General features: G+C 39.8%; 1 protein-coding gene across 1 annotated transcript in view; it reads left to right on the top strand.

Annotated features, from left to right (window-relative positions):
• GPC3 (glypican 3) overlaps positions 1–21,433 on the top strand; it is a 427,066-nt gene that overhangs the window by 23,162 nt on the left and 382,471 nt on the right. Inside the window, exon 2 of the mRNA XM_082377895.1 lies at positions 8,515–8,676. Within this exon, the coding sequence (XP_082234021.1) occupies positions 8,515–8,676 (162 nt within the window). The remainder of the gene's footprint in view (positions 1–8,514; positions 8,677–21,433) is intronic.

Genomic DNA, 21,433 nt, shown 5'->3' with positions numbered 1-21,433 from the left:
AGTTTTCCAAGTGAAAAGAGGTGAGGTGATGAGGCAAGGATGGAAAGGAGGTGAATGATGAGGGATATTTAAAAAGCATAACCAGTAGGATTTAGTGACAGTTGGCTATAGGGGATGAGGGTGAATGAGGTGTCCAGAGTGACCTAGAAGTTTCTAGTTATTGAGAGTTTGGGAGTCCATTTCCTGGACCAATCTGTGAACCCCAGGGCAGGGACTGTGTCCTGTTCATTACTGTATTCCTTGGGTTGGGCAGAGACCCTAGCACAAAGTAGGCATTCTGTAAATGTTGTATGAATGAATTGTTCACCACTTTGGAAGGCTGAATGTAATCAGTGAATTTGTGTTCCCAGAGCACGTGTTTGACTGCTGGTTGGGAATGTGGTCCAGAAAGAACCTCTTTGTGGGAGAGTGTAGTGATCTAGGGATTCAACCTTTACTGGGCATGAAATGATATGCAGTTAATTGACAGTTGGCAGTAGAGATAAAGGTAATTCGTTCTTTAATTCTCAGGCTTAGAGAATGGCTTATCTCCAGGGTTGCTTTAAACTCCCAGTACTCCAATGTGGTAGCGACATTTTGGCCTGCCTTTTACAGAGGCAGAGTCTGTCGCGGCCCCAGGCATGATCTTTGATTTAAAGTCTGAGCTCGTGATACCCAGGTGTGCCCTCTGCAAGGTCATGTTCTTTCAGGCTAAATAACAGAAGGGTAACCTTCATCTGGGTTCCCTAAGACGATTTCTTCCACCAGCAATCCTCACTTTCCCCACTGGTTTCAAATGCAGCCATTTCTTTCATCTGTATTCCTATCTTGATTAGTAAGAAATTAATGAGCATGTAAGATTTGATTTAGATAATGATTAATTAGGGGAAAAGGCACCGTTCTAATAGCAAGTCACTGTTATATGCTAAGGAAATTAGTTAATATTTCTGGATGGCAAATTGACTTGTCCTCTGTTAAAAAAAAACCTTTTAGAAATGGTTGATAAGTTATTTTTTTGTTCATTTGTACAGCAACCTGCACTTAATCCTTTGGATAATTCTAATAGGCATCTATTATTTTCCCTATAAGTCATGAAGCAACCAGTTTTGGATATCATTCATTCCTTTGAGTAATATTACTTTAATGATAGTATTACATTATTGTTTTTAGCACAGCATACGTTCATTAGCAAAAAAATCTGCCATTCATAAAGCAGACCTTGGCAATAAAATGTGTGAAATCATCATACACACACACACACACACACACACACACACGTATATATATGGAAAAGATTTCAATTTTCATTGTTACTGAGCCCTGACGATTTAGTCTCTTCTGTTGCTGTTTGAATATGTTCTATCTGCTTTTAGAAAAGTATAAGGATCAAGGTCTACATTAATGTTTCTTCTGTTCTTTAGTGTGTTTTTAAATGTGATTTTTGACAATTTAGAGTCATTAGCTAAAATTGCAGTGTAGTAAAATAACCAACATATAGAACATAATAAAGGTAATTGGAGAATCGGGGGGCCGGAAGTGACCTTGAGGGGTTATTTAGCTCACTTCCCAGTTTCAAGCTGTAAGACTAGTCTTCCTCAGCAGCACCCTTCATCATATTATGCTTCTGCTTGAGACTCAACAGTGGTTCTTCACTGTCCGCGGAGTCAAGCCCATAGTCTTTTGTCTGCATTCAAGGCCCTTCAGACTCTGGCCCATCTTGCCTGATAAGCTAGCTATACCCCAGATTCTAGCTTCTCTCCAGGCAGGTTATTCTTGCCCCACTATTCCACAGGTGCCAAATGCATTTCACCCATTGGCCTTCTCATCTTTTACCGTGTAGCTCAAGCCCTACCTCCTCCCGGAAGTCTTCTTTGACACCTAGAGCCTCTGGTGAGCATTTACTTATCTAGCAAATGTCGTCTATATTACATATTTGAAAATTCTGCTTTATTGAAATATAATTTATAAATAATAAAGTACACTCATTTTGAGTGAAGAATTTACTGAGTTTTGACAACTTTATATACCCATGTAACTACCACCCCAATTAAAATATAGACTATTTCTGTCACCTCAGAAAATATACTGCATATTTTGTCACCTAACCATATATCAGCTTTTACTGTTCTCTAGCTATTTTTGTGTGTGAAAGTCTGGTCTCTTAGCATGAATTTGTTTTTTGTTTATTTTAATTTTACTTAACATATATTGAATACTTACCTTGTACCAAGTAGGCTAAGAGCTTTACATGCATAATCTCACTCAGTCCTTGCAAACAACTCTGCAAGGTAAGTGGTATTGATAATAGGGACGAAAAGGCATGTAGAGGTTAAGTAATCTACCCTTGGTTGCAAGCTAGTAAGTGGTGGGGCTAGGACTGAATTGTAAACTACTTGACCAGAGGGACCATAAGTGTTTTGCCTACCATGATGCTGGCCTCCAGGCCGTTAATAACTTACTGACTTGGAATAAAATCCAGTAGAACAGATACAATTAAACAGCCTCGTATATAGTGTTCACTGTCCTCTTCCAATTAGGGACAGAGCTCAGGCCTGGAATGGGGTCTCCAGGTGAGAAGTGTGGTGCACCTGTGACTGTATGGCAGAGAGGAACTGAAGTCCCAGTCCTGGCGGAGGTGGCTAAGGGAAACCAGAAGCAGTCTAAAATGTCAAGTCCTTGAATGGAGCCAAAAAGAGTAAGAACTAGGCCCAAAGGAGAGAGTCTGTGTTACAGGTCAAGAAGGCAAGGCCACAGGTAGCCACACCTAAGAGATCCCCTCACACAAGAGTACACATCGGAGGGAGCTTTCGGTGGACCACCTGTGATTTAGCCTCTGGAAGGGAAAGCAACTGGTAAGGGTGCCCAGCTTGGATACACATGGGAATAATCCTCCAGAGAAAAGCTTCCATAACTCAAATATCCCTTCTCAGTTGTAAGACCCAGAACTGGACCCACTGTGCAAGCAAGACATTGTCTCAAAATAACTAGAAATAAATTACTTCATAGTTTCTTAAAGCGAAACATCTATTTGTGAATCTTCAAGATGTTTGGAAATTGATTTTTGTGGTATTTTAAAATATTTTTCCAAGATCAAAGCATACAGATGTAACATTTTCAGGGTCATCTGTCTCCACTCCTTCTTTTTAGATCAGACAGACAGAAAGTGTTCTTTCTGTGTTCTCAGTCTGCAGCCCTCATTAATGCACCACTACATGTACAGGACTGGCTGAGAACGACGGGGCATCCCAAAGGAGATGGGAGTCATTCTCTGCTCTTCAGGAACTAAAAATCTAGGAGAGGAGATTATAGTATGAAGGCACTTTTTAATCCTCCAGAATAAATGGGAACTAGCAGCCCTGTAATGACTTCAGTTAATTTTTTTTTTTTTTTTTAGCATCTGGGAATGCGACTTGTTAAGCCCTAAAGAGTTGAACCTTTCTGACTCATTCGAATAGTCAGTTGCTAAGTCTTCTCCTTATCTCCATCCCAGGCTATAGTGCTTGTCTCTATTCCCATTTCCCAGCTGAATTCCATTTTTTAAAAAAAAAAAAAATGTGAGCACCTCTTTGACGAGTGTGGTCCGTGATTACTTTTCCTTCCCATCTAATAAAGGAGCTATTTTCCCTTAACCTTCTTTTGTTCCTGACATACTTAAAGAATGCTTTGCTACTTACTATGTCTTTTGTAAGTTACATCTTATTTCTTGAATTGGCCTTTCTGCTTTTATTCACACAAGTATGTACCAGTTCTCAGTGTACCTCCTTAGTCATTTGCCCTCGGTTCTACTTTTTATTCATCCCACTTGGGATTTGGTTCCCAGAGTAATTCTTTGTTTTGTTGATGAGGATTCCCCCTCTAAATTCTTTCTCTATTTCTTTCTGTTTTGTGTGTTCTTTCTGTCTTGTTTCTTTCATGGGCATGTTCATGCATTAAAATGGTTATATTTCATTTTTGTCATTTCATTTAGGTGTGTCTAGCTCTCCTGGCCCACTTTGTTCCTTATGCTATCATGTACTGAGGCTTATTTTAAGCTGGCCTGTGAGTTATATGAAATTTACTTAAAACAAAATGTTTTTCCCTTTGGCATTTATTTCTCTCCTTCCTGGTTTGGAAATCGTGAATTCTTATCAGTTTATAGATGTTTTATTTCCTCAAATCTATAGCTAACTCTTAGCCCCCAGATCAATTATACTGGTTTATTGATTAACCAGGCTGTGATAAGTTGGTGGGAGGATAAATATTGCTATATATACATTTCTTATATTTGGATATAACACGTACCTTTCTTCATGACATCTGACATGTTTTCCCATAAGTTCTCATTTGAGGTTTTAGCCCTTTAAAGATTTTGGCTAACTGAATTCCTGAGGTAGTAGGAGTTTATACAATGATGAGATTTGACCAACTCAGGGAAGGGGTACCCCTATGCATGCTCTAAGTTACTTCATGGATTATCATATTAAGGCAAACCAAACTGGCGTCATGGTCATTTAAAGAGTCATTCCTGGGCTTCTGTTGGTACACTGAGTGGCAGTTTGTTACCTTCTAAGATGTAAGCAACTCACAGCACTTCACAAAGAAAAGATCTGAGCCCTATTATTTTATAACTCCCACTAGCTAGAGCTGGTGGGAGTAAGAACAGTACTAACAGCCACCCTGCCAAATAAACCCTACCATTCTTGAAAACTGGAAATCATCACCAATGAAAATTTAGCAACACAAAGAATTTTATCTATAACATTTAATTTTATGAATGTATGCAAATACAGGTATTTTAAACACACACTATTTAGGCATCAGTTTACTAAGAAAATAAATTGGTGTTTGGAAAGTACCTGCTATATAGGATTTTTCATATCTACACATGTGTTCCAACTACCCTTGTTTAAATCTAGATTAGCCACCTGTCCCCAAGGGGACTCTTTCCCTACTTGGTCCAATAAACTGAATCAGTTTCTACTTCTAGAATAGCATTACATTTTGTAACCTCATGTAGAAAGAACACAGTGAGCTAGAAATAGCTCTGTTTTTTTCTTTTTCTGAAGATAATCATAAAGCCTTTGAGCTTAGACCCTATTTAAAATTGGTTTAAGGCTTGTATATGAGATTGACATTTATAGGAGATAAATCTGAACTCTGTGTCTCCAGACCCCAAATTGTATTTTGACACATTAAACGTCACCTTTCCATCCAGTACTATAAACTGCAGTGCTGGGTTAGGTTTGGTGATATGTATTATCCATGCTCTCCTTTACTACTTTTGTCAGCAGCTCCCTTGAGGAGGAGGAAGTGGAGAGCTTGGAGTCAATACTGTGGACTTCAACAGTGATGTCATGTGAGGTTGAACTTGATGAATTTCATTCCTAAATTAAGAAAACTTGGACACATACATTAGGGCCATGATAACTGGAATTCCTAGGGAAATCAGAGATTGTAACAAAAATAAATTTTCTGGTAACTTAGGGCTAACTAGTTCCCCCCACCTTTTTTTTTTTTAAAAAAAACACCTCAGTCATTGAAAAGCTGTCTAAAATGTCTGAATATGCTTTCTAGCCTCACTTCAGTAAGATTTGATGTTTATTATGAAAGCTTACTTTGCCAAGGACTTTATGGAACTTTGGGGGTGTCCCCCCTTGGGGGGATATCCCATATACATGTTTTGTCATCCTAGCTAACTATGTCGCTTTATCGCACCCAGTTATATGCACTAGGTATTCATCTCTGTTAACCCGTCTAGACAGTGCGCTCCTTGGGATAAGGACCACGTCTCTCTTGTTGAAAGCTGTACCTCTACCATGTAGCACAGTGCTTGGCACACAGAAGATATGTTAGACTGGGTCCTCTGAGAAGCAGATGCCAATATAGCACTAGATGTGCAAGAAGTGTCTTGGGGAAAACACTTGGGAAGGAAATGAGCCATTCGACTGTGGTGTAGGTCTGACCCCTGTGGAGGAGAGGGAAGGAAGGAAGGAAGGTTGAGTAGAGAGAATGTAAACTGCAGTACAGTTTTGTCAAGGTCAGTGGGGAGTCCTCAAGCCACAATGCCTGTCAGCAAAGTCCTGTGTCTCACAGGACTTGGCATCTTTGCCATGGTCAGTCATTGGCTGGGAGCAGCCCCTAGGGATTGTGGCCTGGGCACAACATGGCGTTGAATTTAGAGCACAGCAGCTGGGACCGTTCGTCAGTTACACTCCCTGTGGTAGGAGGTCTGAGATGCACATTTTCATGGCCACCACAGAAGAGCTCAACAAATGCCTATTGAAGGGAAAGCTTGAGTAAAACAGGAGTTACAGAAGAAGGAGATTGGACTTAAATATGCATTGAGCCCTAATATTTGCTAGTATTGGTAGAGGATATAAAATCTTGGGACTCTCCGTTGTCTCCCTCATTTCTCCTCAACTGTCACCTTATGAAAGAAGCCATCCCTGATTACCCTACATAAATAGAATCGTCCCTGCAATCACCACATTCCCTACCTACCTTACTTTGTTTTTTAAACATTAAAAAACAGCAGCTATATTGAGGTATAATTGACATACCATAAGCTATACATATTTTAAGGGTACAGTTTGATAAATTCGACATATGTTTACAGCCATGAAACAGTCATCACAATCAAAATAATGAACATATCTATCACTCCCCCAAATTTCCTCACTCTCACCTGCTGAACTGCTTCATCTCCGCCAACAACTGCTGAACTGCTTTCTGTCACCATAGATTAATTTTCACTTTCTAGATGGAACCATACAGTATGTAATTTTTAAAATTTGGTTTCTTTCACCGAGCATAATGTTTTCGGCGTTCATCCGTGTGGTGGCATGTATCAATAGTTTATTTCTTTTTATGGCTGAGTAGTATTCCATTGTGTGTATATACCACAGTTTGTTTTCCCTTCCTTACTTAGTTTTATTTTCTCTGTAGTACTTATCACTGCTTGACCTTACATATGTAGTTTGTTGTCTCCCAGAATATAAGCTCCACGAGGGCAGGGACTTTACAGACTGCTGTATCCACAGTGCTTGTCACATAGTGGATACCCAATAAAATATTTGTTGAATGACTCTCACCTACTCCCATGGCTTCAATTTTCTTTTATATGCTGATGACTTCCATGGGTACAGAAGTGTGTTGAGTCACCAGCGAAGAGCTGAAAACAACAAAAACGGTTTTTATTATGGGGAAACTTGGTAGATGATAATCATTAACTGAGATACAGAATACAGGAGACGTAACTTTGTGTGTGTTCATATGGGATATACTGAGTTCAGTTTGGGGTCTGCTGAATTTCAGATTCCCACAGAGTAGTTGAAAATGTGGGATTTTGGAGCTCAGAAGAAAGGTGAAGGTAGGATTAGAGAGTTCAGCAATCACAGGGGTTAGATAAGATCATTGGGGTTGGGCAGAGATGTAGAATGAGAAAGAGGGTCAACAACATTTATGTGATAGGCAGAAGAAGAGGAAGCAAGAAAAGATAGGTAAGAATAGCCATAGTGGGACTTCCCTGGTGGTCCAGCGGGTAAGACTCCGTGCTCCCAATGCAGGGGGCCTGGGTTCTATCCCTGGTTGGGGAACTAGATCCCACATGCATGCCGCAACTAAGGGTCTGCATGCCGCAACTAAAAGATCCTGTGTGCAGCAGTGAAGACGCAGCACAGCCGAAATAAATAAATAAAATAAAAAAATATTAAAAAAATATATATAAAAGAATAGCCATAGCAGTGGGGGGGTGTATGTGGGTGAATGGGGTGTGTGTGGATAGGTTTAGTGAACTGGGTAGGTTCACTAAAGCAAGGAGGGGGGAGTGTTTTAAGGAGGGATTGGTTAACTGTGAGGACTGCAAAGGGTCACATTGGTTGAGGACTGAGAAGAGGTTCTGATTCCCTAACTTTGGAATAATCAAGAAGATTATTCATTTGGCAAATCTTTATCGAGATACAGAAATAAAAAAGCATTCTGCGTCATAAGGGAGGTGGTGACGAGGTAGCTCAGGAATTCCGAGGAACAAGAGGTTGGCATTTGTGCTAGAGCTAGAATTGTTAAGAGTTGTAAGGGATTTTGGTGACTGAATGTTAATGTTAGCGACATTGGATTGGCCAGACATACATTTCATTAGGAAATCGTAACTGGAAGTTTGAAAGTGGCTTCTTGGTTGTGTTTTCATTCATAAATTACAATCAAGAAAAAGAAATTGTAGGAGTGAAGATTGGTCTTTTAACAGACAAATTAAATATTGGTGTTCAGTGACGTATACTTTGTGCTCTAAATTAGTTTATACAGCATTTATGAGTCAAACCTAGGCAATTAATTCTTACGGTTATTCAAAAAGAATCAGTCATAAAGATAATTGGGAGAAAGCAGGGATTAGTTAAGATAAACACTGATTTTGGATAATCAAGATTTTACTGTATTTTAAAAGAAATGCATTGTTTTGCCTTGTTTGCCTCCCGTGTGTGTGTGTGTGTGTGTGTGTGTGTGTGTGTGTGTGTGAGAGACACTGTGCTTACTGAAACATGAAAAACTTGTTTGTTTCAGGATCAGATTTGCAAGTATGTCTCCCCAAGGGCCCAACATGCTGCTCAAGAAAGATGGAAGAAAAATACCAACTAACAGCACGATTGAACATGGAACAGCTGCTTCAGTCTGCAAGTATGGAGCTCAAGTTCTTAATTATTCAGAATGCTGCAGTTTTCCAAGGTGAGTTCTGGGGACCATTTGAGATGTGCTGCTCAATGGCATCGTTATTTGGGCACTGGGCTTTCAAACGCTAAGTATAATTTATAAATTACCATTCCAACATTAATACTTGTTATAAAAACCTCCCAGTGAGGGACTTCCCTGGTGGCGCAGTGGTTGAGAATCCACCTGCCAGTGCAGGGGACACGGGTTCAATCCCTGGTCCGGGAAAATCCCACACGCCTTGGAGCAACTAAGCCCGTGCGCCACAGCTACTGAGCCCGTGAGCCACAACTACTGAGCCCGCGTGCCTAGAGCCCGTGCTCCGCAACAAGAGAAGCCACTGCAATGAGGAGCCCACGCACGGCAACGAAGAGTAGCCCCAGCTCGCCGCAACTAGAGAAAGCCCGCAGGCAGCAACGAAGACCCAACACAGCCAAAAAACAAATAAAAATTAAAATTAACAAAAACCTAACAAACCTCCCAGTGAGAGATTCTGGTTAAGGAAAAACATGGTTTTTAGAGAAGCTGCATTACAATCTTTGGAAAGGTGGGTATTGTCAAAAATCATTGTCCCAGGACATTCTGTTTACCTGTATGTAAAGGATGAAATCTCTGAAGAAAGAATAAATGGTACTTTCCCTCCACTAGCCCATAAAACTTGTTTAAAAAACAAAAATGTTTACTTAAATACCATTTTCTCCAGGAGTTAGTTGGATATTTGTGGAACATGCACAAACTCTTTCTGACCACTGGGACTATTTCCATTTAAGAGGGAAAAACTGGCTTAATGGCCCTACATTTTCTCATTTGTGTGAGTGATTATCTTTCCTCTTTTTCTGAGTCTCAGTTCTTACTGCACCTGTGTATGACTGTAAAAGATAGCTGTTGTGGTGTTGCCAGAATGGGTAGGAAATTACATTTCTTCTTATTAACTTGTAGGACTGTCATAGCTGGATGGGGAATATCTCCCCTGATTCAGAGACCCAGCTAGGAGGATGATGGTAGTGGTGAGAGCAAACACTTATATAGCATTATGTGCTAGGTACCCTTTTAAGTGTTTTACATATATTAATTCATTTAATCCTCACAATAAACCCTATGAAGTAAGTAGTAGTATTAGCTTCCCCATTTTATGGATGAAAACTCAAGGCACAGAATGGTTACGTAACTTGCCCAAGGTCACACAGCTAATAAATAGGGAAAGTAGGATTTCAACCCAGGTGGCCTGGCTCTCAGAGTGTATGCTTTTAACTACCTCATTATGCCACTTCCTGTGAAAGAAAGTTAATTATGGATATTGGGGCTTTCTTCTATCCTTCCTTAAGCAGATGGAATCAGCTACCTTCTTCTTGTCCCACAAGGAGAGAATTGGGGTCAGATAGAAAAATAACACTTCTGACTACTTGACATTCGAAATCTTTAGATTTATGGCACCTTTATAAGAATTAACCTGTTTGAATTGTAAGGTGGGTTGATTATAGCTTATTTTGTGTATTATAATAAAACACTTAGAATTAGCTGAGAAAATTATTCAAATTAGCTAATAAAACATACATTCACAACAGTTTCTTGGGTCAAAGCCTCGGGATGTTGGGTTGATTATATGAAGTATAATACAGAAGCTTGAAGTATTTGTTAACCTATTTATGCAGTCAGACTCTTGTGAAGAGTTTGTTGAGACTAACAATTTGGCAAAAGAATGAATAATTTAAGCTCATTTAAAAAATACATGTACCATTCATGTACTTCTTAGATTGATTTTGGAGCTGATCTACTGGCTGAAAGTGGAGTGATGAGAAGTGATGTGACATGAGAATCGAGTTGAAGTGGAGGGCTGAATCTTACTCTATGGGTTGTGGAGGTGCTTTTCTAGAATGGAGTATTTGTGATTTGTTTCATTCCCAGAATAACCAAGCCCACAGATGTTATCTTACCATTGCCTGGCTGGATGGGGGTGGTGGAGTGATCACGCTGGTATTCTAGCGTGAAGAGTAGCTGACATGGCTGTCTATCTGAGGGCCTTGCATGTCAGCGTTCACGTCTCTGTCCAGTTCTGCATTTTGCATGTTGTGTTTTCTAGTTCTGGAACAGCACAAGACTAGGAGAGAAAGGAAGTTTTGACAAGATTTTGATTGGATTAGCTTCCAGATATGGCTGCTATAGAATGGAAGCTGAGCGCTTGTCGTGTGAACAGAGGGTAGAGAGTAGGGGGGCAGCACCTACTCGTTCTCTCTCTCTCTCATACACACACACACACATACATATAAATATGTTATTTCTCAAATTGTGGGGACAGGCAGAAGGACAACCCTAGCAAAGGAACATGAAGACAACTAATGTCTGAACTCATTGCCGGTGCCTTCTACCTTGTCACCATATGTACTCATTCTTTATCTTGTTTCATTCTCTATCTTGTTTCATTCTCTCTTCTTATTCTTTTCCTTCTTCGCTCTTAGAAAAAATAAACCCCTAAGAACAAAATAAAACATGGTCCTAGACCTCAAGGCAATTATGCCATGTTTGTAGAGACATTGCCCCAAATCCTTTCTGTAGGATTGTCTCCTTGTCTGGAGAGACAAGACTAAAATCAGGGACTGCTACAAGATGATGTATTACTGATTGCTGAGAAAAAGAGAGTATTCACTTTTTTCTTATAACTACTTAGTACTCCAATGAATTTAAATTGGGGGACACAGTTGCTTTTTCCCTAAAATACACCCCCTCCCCAAGATTCTGGTAGAATAAATTGTTGAGAAAATTGCTCCAATACTTCACTCCTATGAAATGTGATGTGAGCTGTTTTCACCACATGAAGTTGAAGATATCTCATCTTGATCTTGGCCTAGATCCACAATCTCTTTAGGGTTCCTTCACTAGTTCACATTGGGGGTATTAAGCAGTGAGTGCTTTCTGCAAATATGTGCACAGTTCCACGAGCAATCCTCGCTGCCTCGATTTGGAGTTTATGTCTTCGTTTGCAGGAAGCCTTTGCCCTCATAAATGAGCCTGGGGCCCTTTGCTACAGTGGTTGGAGTGCTCTATTGCTAATGTTGTTTTGATAATGATTGAAGCATTTAAAAAAGTTGTTCTTTATTTTCAATCTTTGCATTGCCTCGTTTCCTAAACTTAATTTACTTTGATGCGCTTAGTAAAATGGGGCAGCACAATCGTTTTTTGTTTCTGCTTAATTAATTGTTTTTTGAAAAACTTCCCTGAAAGTAGATTTTCTTCTCTTTTTCTTCTTCCCTACCTAATAATGATGATGATGATGATGATAATGATAATAATAATAGTGACAGTTTATTAAGTGCCTACTATATGATGCTTACTTTTGCATAATTATCTCATTTAATTTTCCCAGCAGCCCTATGAGGTTCATACTGTAATTATCTCCATTTTACAGATGAGGAAACTCATTGATGCCACAGCTTCTTCCAAGCCATCATGTGACATGGTTTTCCTGTTCTTAGTGTGCTTGAGGTAAAACAAAATTAAGAAATTGTAGGATTTGTGGTCCTTGAGAAGAAAAATGGGATAGAATTCTGAGTTTTTCATCATATCTCCACCACCTCTACACTTTCAAGCCTTGAGTTCTATTTTCCTTGTAGAATTTCATTATAACTTTCAACCTTGTACCATCAGGAAATATTTGGGGTATGTCCGGGTTTTTTCTGTTCGCTGGAGGATTCCAGTCTTCCCCAGGGTACCACTGACTTTGAGTGAGAACAGACTTTTCAGAATGCAGCAACACTTCGCTTTTCTGGAAGTTGTCTCTCTCACAACTTGAACTCTCTTCATCAGAGAGGAGAAATGGTGGTTAAGCAGAAAACATCTCTGTGTACCTAAAACGACATGGAGCTCCTGCTTTATGTAGTTGACTCATCTGAGAGCTCCTGGGTCCTTGTTCAGAGCCTACTACCGTTCTGAATTTATGCACAGTCTTTACAAGCTTGATTTTCTAGTTTTCCAGCCAGTAGTAGATAAGCAGTTAACTAGAAGGGCTTTGAAAGACTGCCAGAGGGAGGTACATATGAGCAGCAAGAAGTTAACGAGTGACAGTAAGAGTGGAGGACATAAAAGTGACTCAAGAACTCACTGAATGTGGCAGTTGGGGGCATTTTATAGAGGGGTATATCCCTACCTGTCTCAGTAGCCCCTATGTTATAATAGATCCAACAACTAATGTTCCTAGTGATGGCTGTGAATTGATAAGGAAAGATCAAGTTATGTTCACTGTTTTTCCCTTAATATTTCCATTTTGAACGGCTAAAAATATTTTTGGTGCTTCAAGGCAATGGAAGAAACACTGGACTTGGAGTCAGAAAAATCTAAGTTCTAATTCTAGTTCTCTGTTTATGGCCTTTATGACTTTGGGTGGTTACTTAGACTCTAATAGCCTCAGTTTTCTTATCTGCAAAATGGGGATAATAATTACAGTCCTGCTTTCCTCAGGAGTAGAGATAATGTATGTGAAAATGTCTTGAAAACTGTAAGGCACATGCATTATTATCTAGACAGCTCATTTTTGTGGACCACTTCACCCCACGTGGGGCCAGGTAAATGATGCATTACCATTACAGACATAATCCTAGACAAAGCTGGACTTCATGATGTAATTCAACAACTTTTGCCCCATGTAGGTGATGTTGAAGCAGCTCCAGTGCACAGGTGAGAGAGCACTTAGGCAAAGGACCCTTTGAAAGAGGGGTTTATTTTATGCATTCTTAGATGTGAAGCTGAGCTCTTTGAAATGTCAATACTTCCAGGAGCAATCCTTTTTTCAGCTTCCTGAAGCTTCTCTTCCAAATATACCTCTCTGGTATATTTTACACACAAGCAAGAGGCTAGATCACGAAGGCGTTGTTGTGTTCAGGTCGTATTTTTGTTGCGTTTTCTGGTGCACGCTATCATGGCAGAGAGGAAGAAAAGTGCTATCTTCATCCAGCGTTGGAAGGCTTTCTCCTACCTGCTGTCTGTGGAGGAGATCAAGGGGGAGGAAGCAGAGTTGCTGTGCGTCTTCTCTTTCTCTGCTCCCTTATTTTCTGTTTCCATCTGCTCTTGGCAGTTCTTCCACTTTTTTTCTGTCAGATTCCTGTCTCTCCCTCTTCCATCAGCTCAGAGCAATTTCTCCAGTCATTTCTGCTTGAAATAACTGTTTAGGGACACCATTCAAGCAAAGCTCTTTCCCTTCACAGTTAATATGTGACTAAATAATTGCTTGAGTGTTGATAAACATGTTTTTGAGGTTCAATCATTTGTTAATTTAGTTGTTATAATGTAGTGGGGATTTTAAGTGAGTACTGAGCAATTTTTCTCCATTTCACGCCTTTTTCCTCTCGACTAGTCTGACAGCTCCTGCCCATGCTGAGCCCCGCTGAACTCCTCGGCTCAAACTGCCGGCCGTTCCGTCACAACCCTTTCTTTTTTGAAAATAACGTATACGGGAGAGAATAATTACATTGATGTCTAATCAGAACTTAATTCATTTGCCGGGGCCAAATATAATGACATTAAACTGAATAGGAGAATTTTAGGAACGCAGACCATGACCATGAGTGAGGTTATATATCCTCAGAAATGTAAATTATTAATCAAACCACTCATCTGTACAGCAAAGCTCTAGTAATCCCATTATAAAAGGGTGAATTTCTCATCAGAGGCCAGAAGATGCTGGCTTTAATTAGTGTACTTTTATGGAGTTGACTCAAAGAGATATTTTGGTTACAAAGTTATAAAAAATGTGATTCTTTAATTATTAGTGCTGTTGGAAAAACAACTGGAAACTGGGTGTTTAAAGTTATTTTGGTTTTAAACTAAGAACTTTCTGGATTTAATTCAGTTTCAGAATTCTGTGGCTTTAGCAGAGCCAGAGGCTGGGGAGAGTTGTAAACCTTTCCTGTGCCCTCTATTGATTTAGAAGTCAGTCATTAGACCGAAAACTGTTTAATAAAAAGAGCCTACAAAAATGGTGGGTGCGGAGTGTTCTTGGGCCAGCAGTGAGGTGAGGAGATTATGTAGATTAACTCCTTACCCCAGCGCGTGCCCCTTGGTTCAGTAGGGCTCTGAACTCCCCCCTATAGCTGCCATTATCATGGCCCTCCTTCTCACTAGTGGGCCCAACAAAGCAAATTAAAGGACATTGTCCCTGCCCTCTAGAAGCTTCCAGGAAAAATACCACTTTTGCCCAGAGTGATTATTCCCCACCCCTCCCCCACTGGGATTTGTTTACTTTCTGAAAACGTATGTTCCTTCTCCTCTTTCTGTCTCACTGAATTGCAGTACCTGATATTTGAGTAATGAAGCATATGTTTGAGAGATTTGAATTCTCCTGTCAATCGAGTGGAGGTAGAAACAATTTTCCTCTACGCTGGAAGTGGTAACATAGAAATTAAAAACACCTTTCCTTCCACTGACTGTGAGATGCTTCCAGGGGCTGCGGCACACCCTCATACTCCTGCTTTTCCCTGTCTCCTCTTTCAGTCAGTCACCAGCTCTTGTTTCTTCCTTCATACTTCCCCCCATCTTTTCCCTACATTCTGTTCCCCTTTGCCCTCCCTGGGCCTCAGTTGTCTCACTGATCACATGCCGTTGCCTTCTAGCTCTGTTTCTCTGATTTTAGTTCCGGGCTCCATCAGCTTACATCTAGACTACCTGCAAAGGCCGAATGGGGTTTCATACCTTTAGTCTGCTCCTTTGCTTCCCAGTTCAGCAGTGGAGTGTAAGTTTAAGAGGGCAGGCTCTGGAGTCACTTGGGCTGGGTTTGAATGAGTCTAGGTGGCATAGGTAGGAGATGTGGAGCTGGTGTGGAGAAGACAAAGTTGAAGGCTTGGGGTGAGAATCAGACACCTCCTCACTGAATATGTATTTAAGTCAGGGAGAGATGAATGAAAAATGTCCTGTTCTGAAGTGTTTTACTTATATTATCTCATTTACACCTCACAACAACCCAATGAAGTTGGTACTATTATTAGCCTCATTTTATTGCTGAGGAAGTGGAGGCTTAGCGAGATTAAGTAAGTTGTCTAAAGTTGCACAGCCAATAGATAAATGGCAGAGACAGGAATTGAACCCAGAACGTACAGCTCCAGGGCCTGTGCCCTTACTCACCATGTGTTTTATAGCCACTGTGTATTTTGTTTCATGGTCACAGACAATCTCCCCAGTTCTAGCTTTCTTTCTTGCAGGGGAATTCTATTATATTTAACTAAAAGCATTTGCTGAGCAAGTACCTAGCACGTCTGAAGGCAGGTATTGTAGGGGATTCAAAGATAAAAACTACCTCATGCCTACCTTCAAGGAGCTCAAATTTCAGAAACTGAGACTTTTATGCGTGAGTAATTTGGGTACAAGGCATCCTATGGGAAATGAGGTAAGAAAAATTTTAGCAGGTTTCTAAGGGAATAGGGGTGAATCCAGGTTTTTTGAGGCTCAAAGCTTACACAGTTTGAATGCCCTCTTAGAAAAAGGAGACAAAGTGAAAAAACAAAATGCCTGTGAGGTTGGAAGAGATTAATTCCAACTGGAGGGTAGAGGTTCTTGGAGGAGATTGCCTGTATGAATTCTCCAGACAGACGTGGCTTTTGATCAAAGAGAAGGGCCGGTAAGGGAGTTAGGTAAATCAGTGGACATCTTTTTCTAAATTTAAATTAAAATTTAAACATTATTAATTGCCTACTAGATACCAGTCTTTCTGGACTCCCTAGCTAGCCTTATGGTCATCCCTTTTGAAAGGACAAAACATCTAGGCGAGAAGCAGAGGGGCATAGTGAGAAGGGCATGCGCTCTGCCTTCAGGCAGACTTGAGTCTAAGTCCCAGCTCTACCACCTCCTCTCTCTGTTACCAAGGGCAACTCACATCTCTCTGAGCCATGAGTTAAAGAGGGTTAAATCCAGTGAGGACTGTGAAGAACTCAGGCCTGTGCTGCTCTATAGGAACCAAATGCATGGTAGCCATTGTTTTTGTTATTCCCTCTCGTACATTTATAAGCATAATTGTATATGAAATATAATATCTGCTTTGTGGTATTGAATGTCACATATCTGGTACATATACATTTAAAAAATGCTTTTTATGCTTTAATATAATTTAATTAATATTGAAATGTTCTAACATACCCACTCATAATCTTGTCATTCAGAGAAAACTGCTAATAACATTTGTGTGTGTTTTCATTCTTTCTCTGTGTCTATGTGTATATTTAAGACTAAATAGTATATGTTTTCTGCATGGTCCTCTAGTGGTCTGAATGAGTTAACGTAGCCTCTGGATCTAACTAGCAATGGCAGACTCTGATTTCATTGAGTTGATTAGGAGAGGAAGGAGAACAAAAATGATGAAATCAGGATGTTTATCGTGCTTCCCTCCTTTGGTTGAAGTTCTTTAGCATTAGTACTGGACCTGATTAACCGAAATGTAATTATCAGATTAGACCAGGTTCTACAGTATTCCCTCTCCTGGGATCCTGTGTTTTTTCTTTCTAGCACTTATCAAGTTGGTAGTGATATATGATGGTTATTTGATTAACGTGGGTCTCCTTTACTAGAGAATGATCTCTCTGAGGGTAGGGCTTATGCGTATTCTACCTCAACCCTGTATCTCCCAATGAGACAGTAGACACTCAGTAAATGTTTCAGTGAATACACACAGACACACAGACACACACACACACACACACACACACACAATTAAAATAAGTAGTATTAATAGAAACAGGTTACTATCTCTTCCACTTCCTCTGCAATAACTACTGATACCACTATGACCAGATGGACAGAAAAGTTATAAGCTGTTGCCTACAGCATTTGTTTCTAGGTTTTGAAATCTACTCAGATATAAGATCTTAAAAATCTATAGATAGTGGATCGATGCTTACCCGTTGAGATGGAATGTAATAGAGCAAACTTTGTTTCAGGATATTCTTTTTTTAAAATAAGTTTTTACTATACAAATGAGTATACATGTTTATTAGATAAAATGAAAAAAAACCACGAAGAAATGAAAAAGTAGAAAATAAAATGACCCACATTCTATCCCCCAGAGGATAACTACTATTAACATTTTAGTATATAATCTTACATACTTTTGTTCAGCATTGTACATATATAGATGTGTGTGTATATATTTAAAAGGTGGATTACACTGCTCTTTCATGTAATGTATTATAGCCATCTTTCCATGTAACTATTTCTATACTATAAGAACAATATTTAGAGGCCACCTACTACTTAGTCATGCTGTTGTCTCATATGTTATTAATCCAACCCTTTCTATTGTTAGAAATTTAGGTTACTTTCAGTAGACCATAGTGAGATAAATAATGTCCATGTAAGTATATTTATGCATGTCTTTAGTTATTTCCTCAGGATAAATTCCTGGAACTGGAATTGCTGGGTCAGAGGCTATGCAGTTTTTAAGGTTTCTCACATTTATTGCCTATTTGACTTCTGTAAAGTTGTATCTCTTTTCACTCCCGCTAGCAATGTATGAATGTCCATTTTCCTGGCCATTTGCTGTTTGCCCTTTTACAATAACCCCAGTTTAGGTGAAGAAATAGTACTCTTTTCTTTTTTTTTTAATTTTTTTTTTGCTTATATTATTTATTTTTGGCTGCATTGGGTCTTCATTGCTGCGCACGGGCTTTCTCTAGTTGCGGCGAGCGGGGGCTACCCTTCGTTGCGGTGCGCGGGCTTCTCATTGCGGTGGCTTCTCTTGTTGCGGAGCATGGGCTCTAGGGATGCGGGCTTCAGTAGTTGCGGCATGCGGGCTCAGTAGTTGTGGCTTGTGGGCTCTAGAGCGCAGGCTCAGTAGTTGTGGCGCACGGGCTTCGTTGCTCCGTGGCATGTGGGATCTTCCCAGACCAGGGCTCGAACCCATGTCCCTTGCATTGGCAGGCGGATTCTTAACCACTGAGCTACCAGGGAAGTCCCCTCTTTTTTTATTAGGAAAATTTGTTGGTCATTTGTACTTTTTATTTTGTGTTTTTTCTCATTAATATTCTTTCATCATTTAAAAAAATTCAGCTGTTCATTGTTCTTACTGAGATGCCCTTTTCTTACTGATTTTTAAGAGCTCTTTGTATATTCAGGATGCTAACCCATTTTATATGTTATAAATTGCTTTTACTGATTTGTTAATTCAATTTTTATTTTTTATGGTGGTTTAAAAGCACCTTCAGTCAAATATGTCAATATCTTCCTTTGGCTTCCAATATATTGTTTGACTCTTTCCTAATAGATGTTAGCCTTAGATGAATCAGACATGTGTTGTATTTCCTATTCTGAGAGTATCTGTGTAAAAATCGGTAATAAAGTGTCTGAGTTTGTTTCTTATGTGTAAGATAACACCTGATCTGCCGACTTGCCAGAGCTTCTGAGGATCAAAAGAGGTAATGTATATAAAAATGCTTTGAAAAGTTTAAAGGACGATTGTTGTTGTTATTCAGTTGTCTTTGACACTGACCACTAGTCTGAATGAGTTTCTGTTTACTGTACTGCTATCAGCATTGCCTTTTTTCCTCCTGGATTGGAGACCTTTCTGACCATTTACTAGGACATAATCTTGGTCTAGAGTTGCACTGGAGTCTGTGCTCTGGTAGCTGGAAAGGTGCTGGGAGGGCGGTGAAACGTTACCTGCAACCAGTCTCTTTGCCTGGAGCGTGGATTCTGGGCACCCTTCCCACCTTCCCAGCTGAGAAAATGGGCCCTGGAACTATTCTTTGATGTAGTGTGTGTGTTTACTCCCACATGCCCCAGCCCTTGAAGGGTAGCTAAAGAAACTCATTCAGTGAGGCCAAAGGGCCTGTTCCTGTCCAACAGAGTAGTAGGTGGGGGAAAACCCAAAAGCCTTCTGTCCACACTTCTGTTCCTGGGGACTGGAAAAACAGTACTCTTTCTAGCAATTAACATTTGAAACAGATACACTGGCCTATCAGATAAATCAGTGGTTTAGCATTGTTTTGTGGTACACATTCTGGAAAGAGTTGTTTATTGGGAAAACCTTTTTTTTTTAAATTGTGAGATGACCAGAATTATCCCTCTCTAAATGCCGGCTTAAAAAAATCAGTGGCAGGAAAGACAAAGTATCTCATGCATCAAAGTAATCATTAGTGGGAAAACAAAGTGTGTTCTTTCTGGCAATCTCTGCCAGAAGGTTGAGATGGCTGATAGTGAAAGAAGAGGCTTAAATGATGCACATATTATTTCATATATAACCTTGAGGGCTTTTGTTTTTGTTTTGATGGGAGGGAAAGATAGTGTATATTCAGATAACTTAAGCCTTCTTGAAGGTCAGAGGCCTCTGGAAAGTTGGTGAGGTTAGACAATTGAACTCATCTGGGTCACTTACATGAAGGAGAAGCAAGGGTAACTAAGTTTACTGAGAGTCTACTATGTGCTAGGTTTGATTAATCTTCCTAATGGTAGTGATACCGCTAGATATTATTATCCCCATTTCACAGATATGGAAGCTGGAGCTAGGAGCCATTAAGCAATTTGCCCAAGGCCACATAACCAGTAAGTGGCAGCATTAAGTTTCTAACTTCAAAGTCATTGCTCTTTTCATTGAGCCACACTGTCTCCCTTGGAGGTAGACGATAAAAATAAGATTTATGAAGTGATAAAAATGATCATAGAGAGTTTTGAGAAATAGAAAGTGCTGTTAGGAATCTGTACAGTAATGGAGAAATAAACAAAATGCCCCAAGAATGGCCCCCAAATTTTATTTGGCATAAGGATTCAAATTCCATTGATGTGAAAGGATTCTCTGTAGGGACAATACTGGGGCCAGTTCATTGCACCCCGAGTGTTCTATGGCAGCGCCGTAGCCTTTCCTGTTGCCTCATAAAGAATCGCACACACCCCCTTCAGAGTTCATTTTAGTACTTTTCAGCCTGACATCTAAAGGAGCTGCTACTCTGATGAACACAACCTGGCCAGCTGTTATTATTTTGCACTACATTTAATTTCTTCCTGCTAAAGATTTAGACTTCTTTTCCCTGATAAAGATCAGGGGAAATTGTCTGGTATTTACAAAATCCCATCCAGGCGTATCTGTTACAATGTTCACTTAGCAAAGTTTATTAGATTATTAGGGCTTTAAACCCTTGGGCTCTTTCAGTATTGAAATTAAAAAAAAAGAAAAACCCAAACATCTTCAACAAATTTAAGTGGCATAATTAGACCCTGGGCTTGTCTTACAGGCATTTTAGAAATATGAAAATGATTTAAATAGTATTTGCTTCCTGAGAAACTTGCTGAGTTTGACAGGGATGAAAGGAAGGCGGTTATGCTCCTTTGGTCTCCTGAGTTAATGGGGAAAGTGATATCTGAAACTGAAATAAATTTGCTAGAGTTGTGTGGTGAAATTACTCCCATAAGTAGTTAGCCATATTGCACAGGGCCTCTCTTTCTTGGCCTAGTTAAAATGTGGGCACTACAGTGTTAGAAGAACACGTGGGTCTGTCATTTCCTTGCTCATGAAATCTATTGGTACTTAGAGGAAACACTGAACTGGACTCTTTGAACTCTTAATTCTTTGCTCATATCTACAGTTCTAGGCGTATGAAGACCGTAATAGAAATAGTCAATATTCTCAAGGTATAATAAGTTATGGTTTGTACACACTGTAGTTTTCCTCAAGGGATTTCAGTGTGCTTTACGTGCAATAATTATATTTTCAAGCATTTCCAAGTTGAAAGTTAGTGGCACTCCTGTTATTTTCTCTTTTGTGTGAATGTAGACATGGCAGGGTTGAGATGGTGACCTGAATTAGTCAAAA

The sequence above is a fragment of the Balaenoptera borealis genome (assembly GCF_965194805.1).
Source record: "Balaenoptera borealis genome assembly, chromosome: X".
NCBI lineage: Eukaryota > Metazoa > Chordata > Mammalia > Artiodactyla > Balaenopteridae > Balaenoptera > Balaenoptera borealis.
This window is presented reverse-complemented; position numbering and strand designations above follow the sequence as displayed.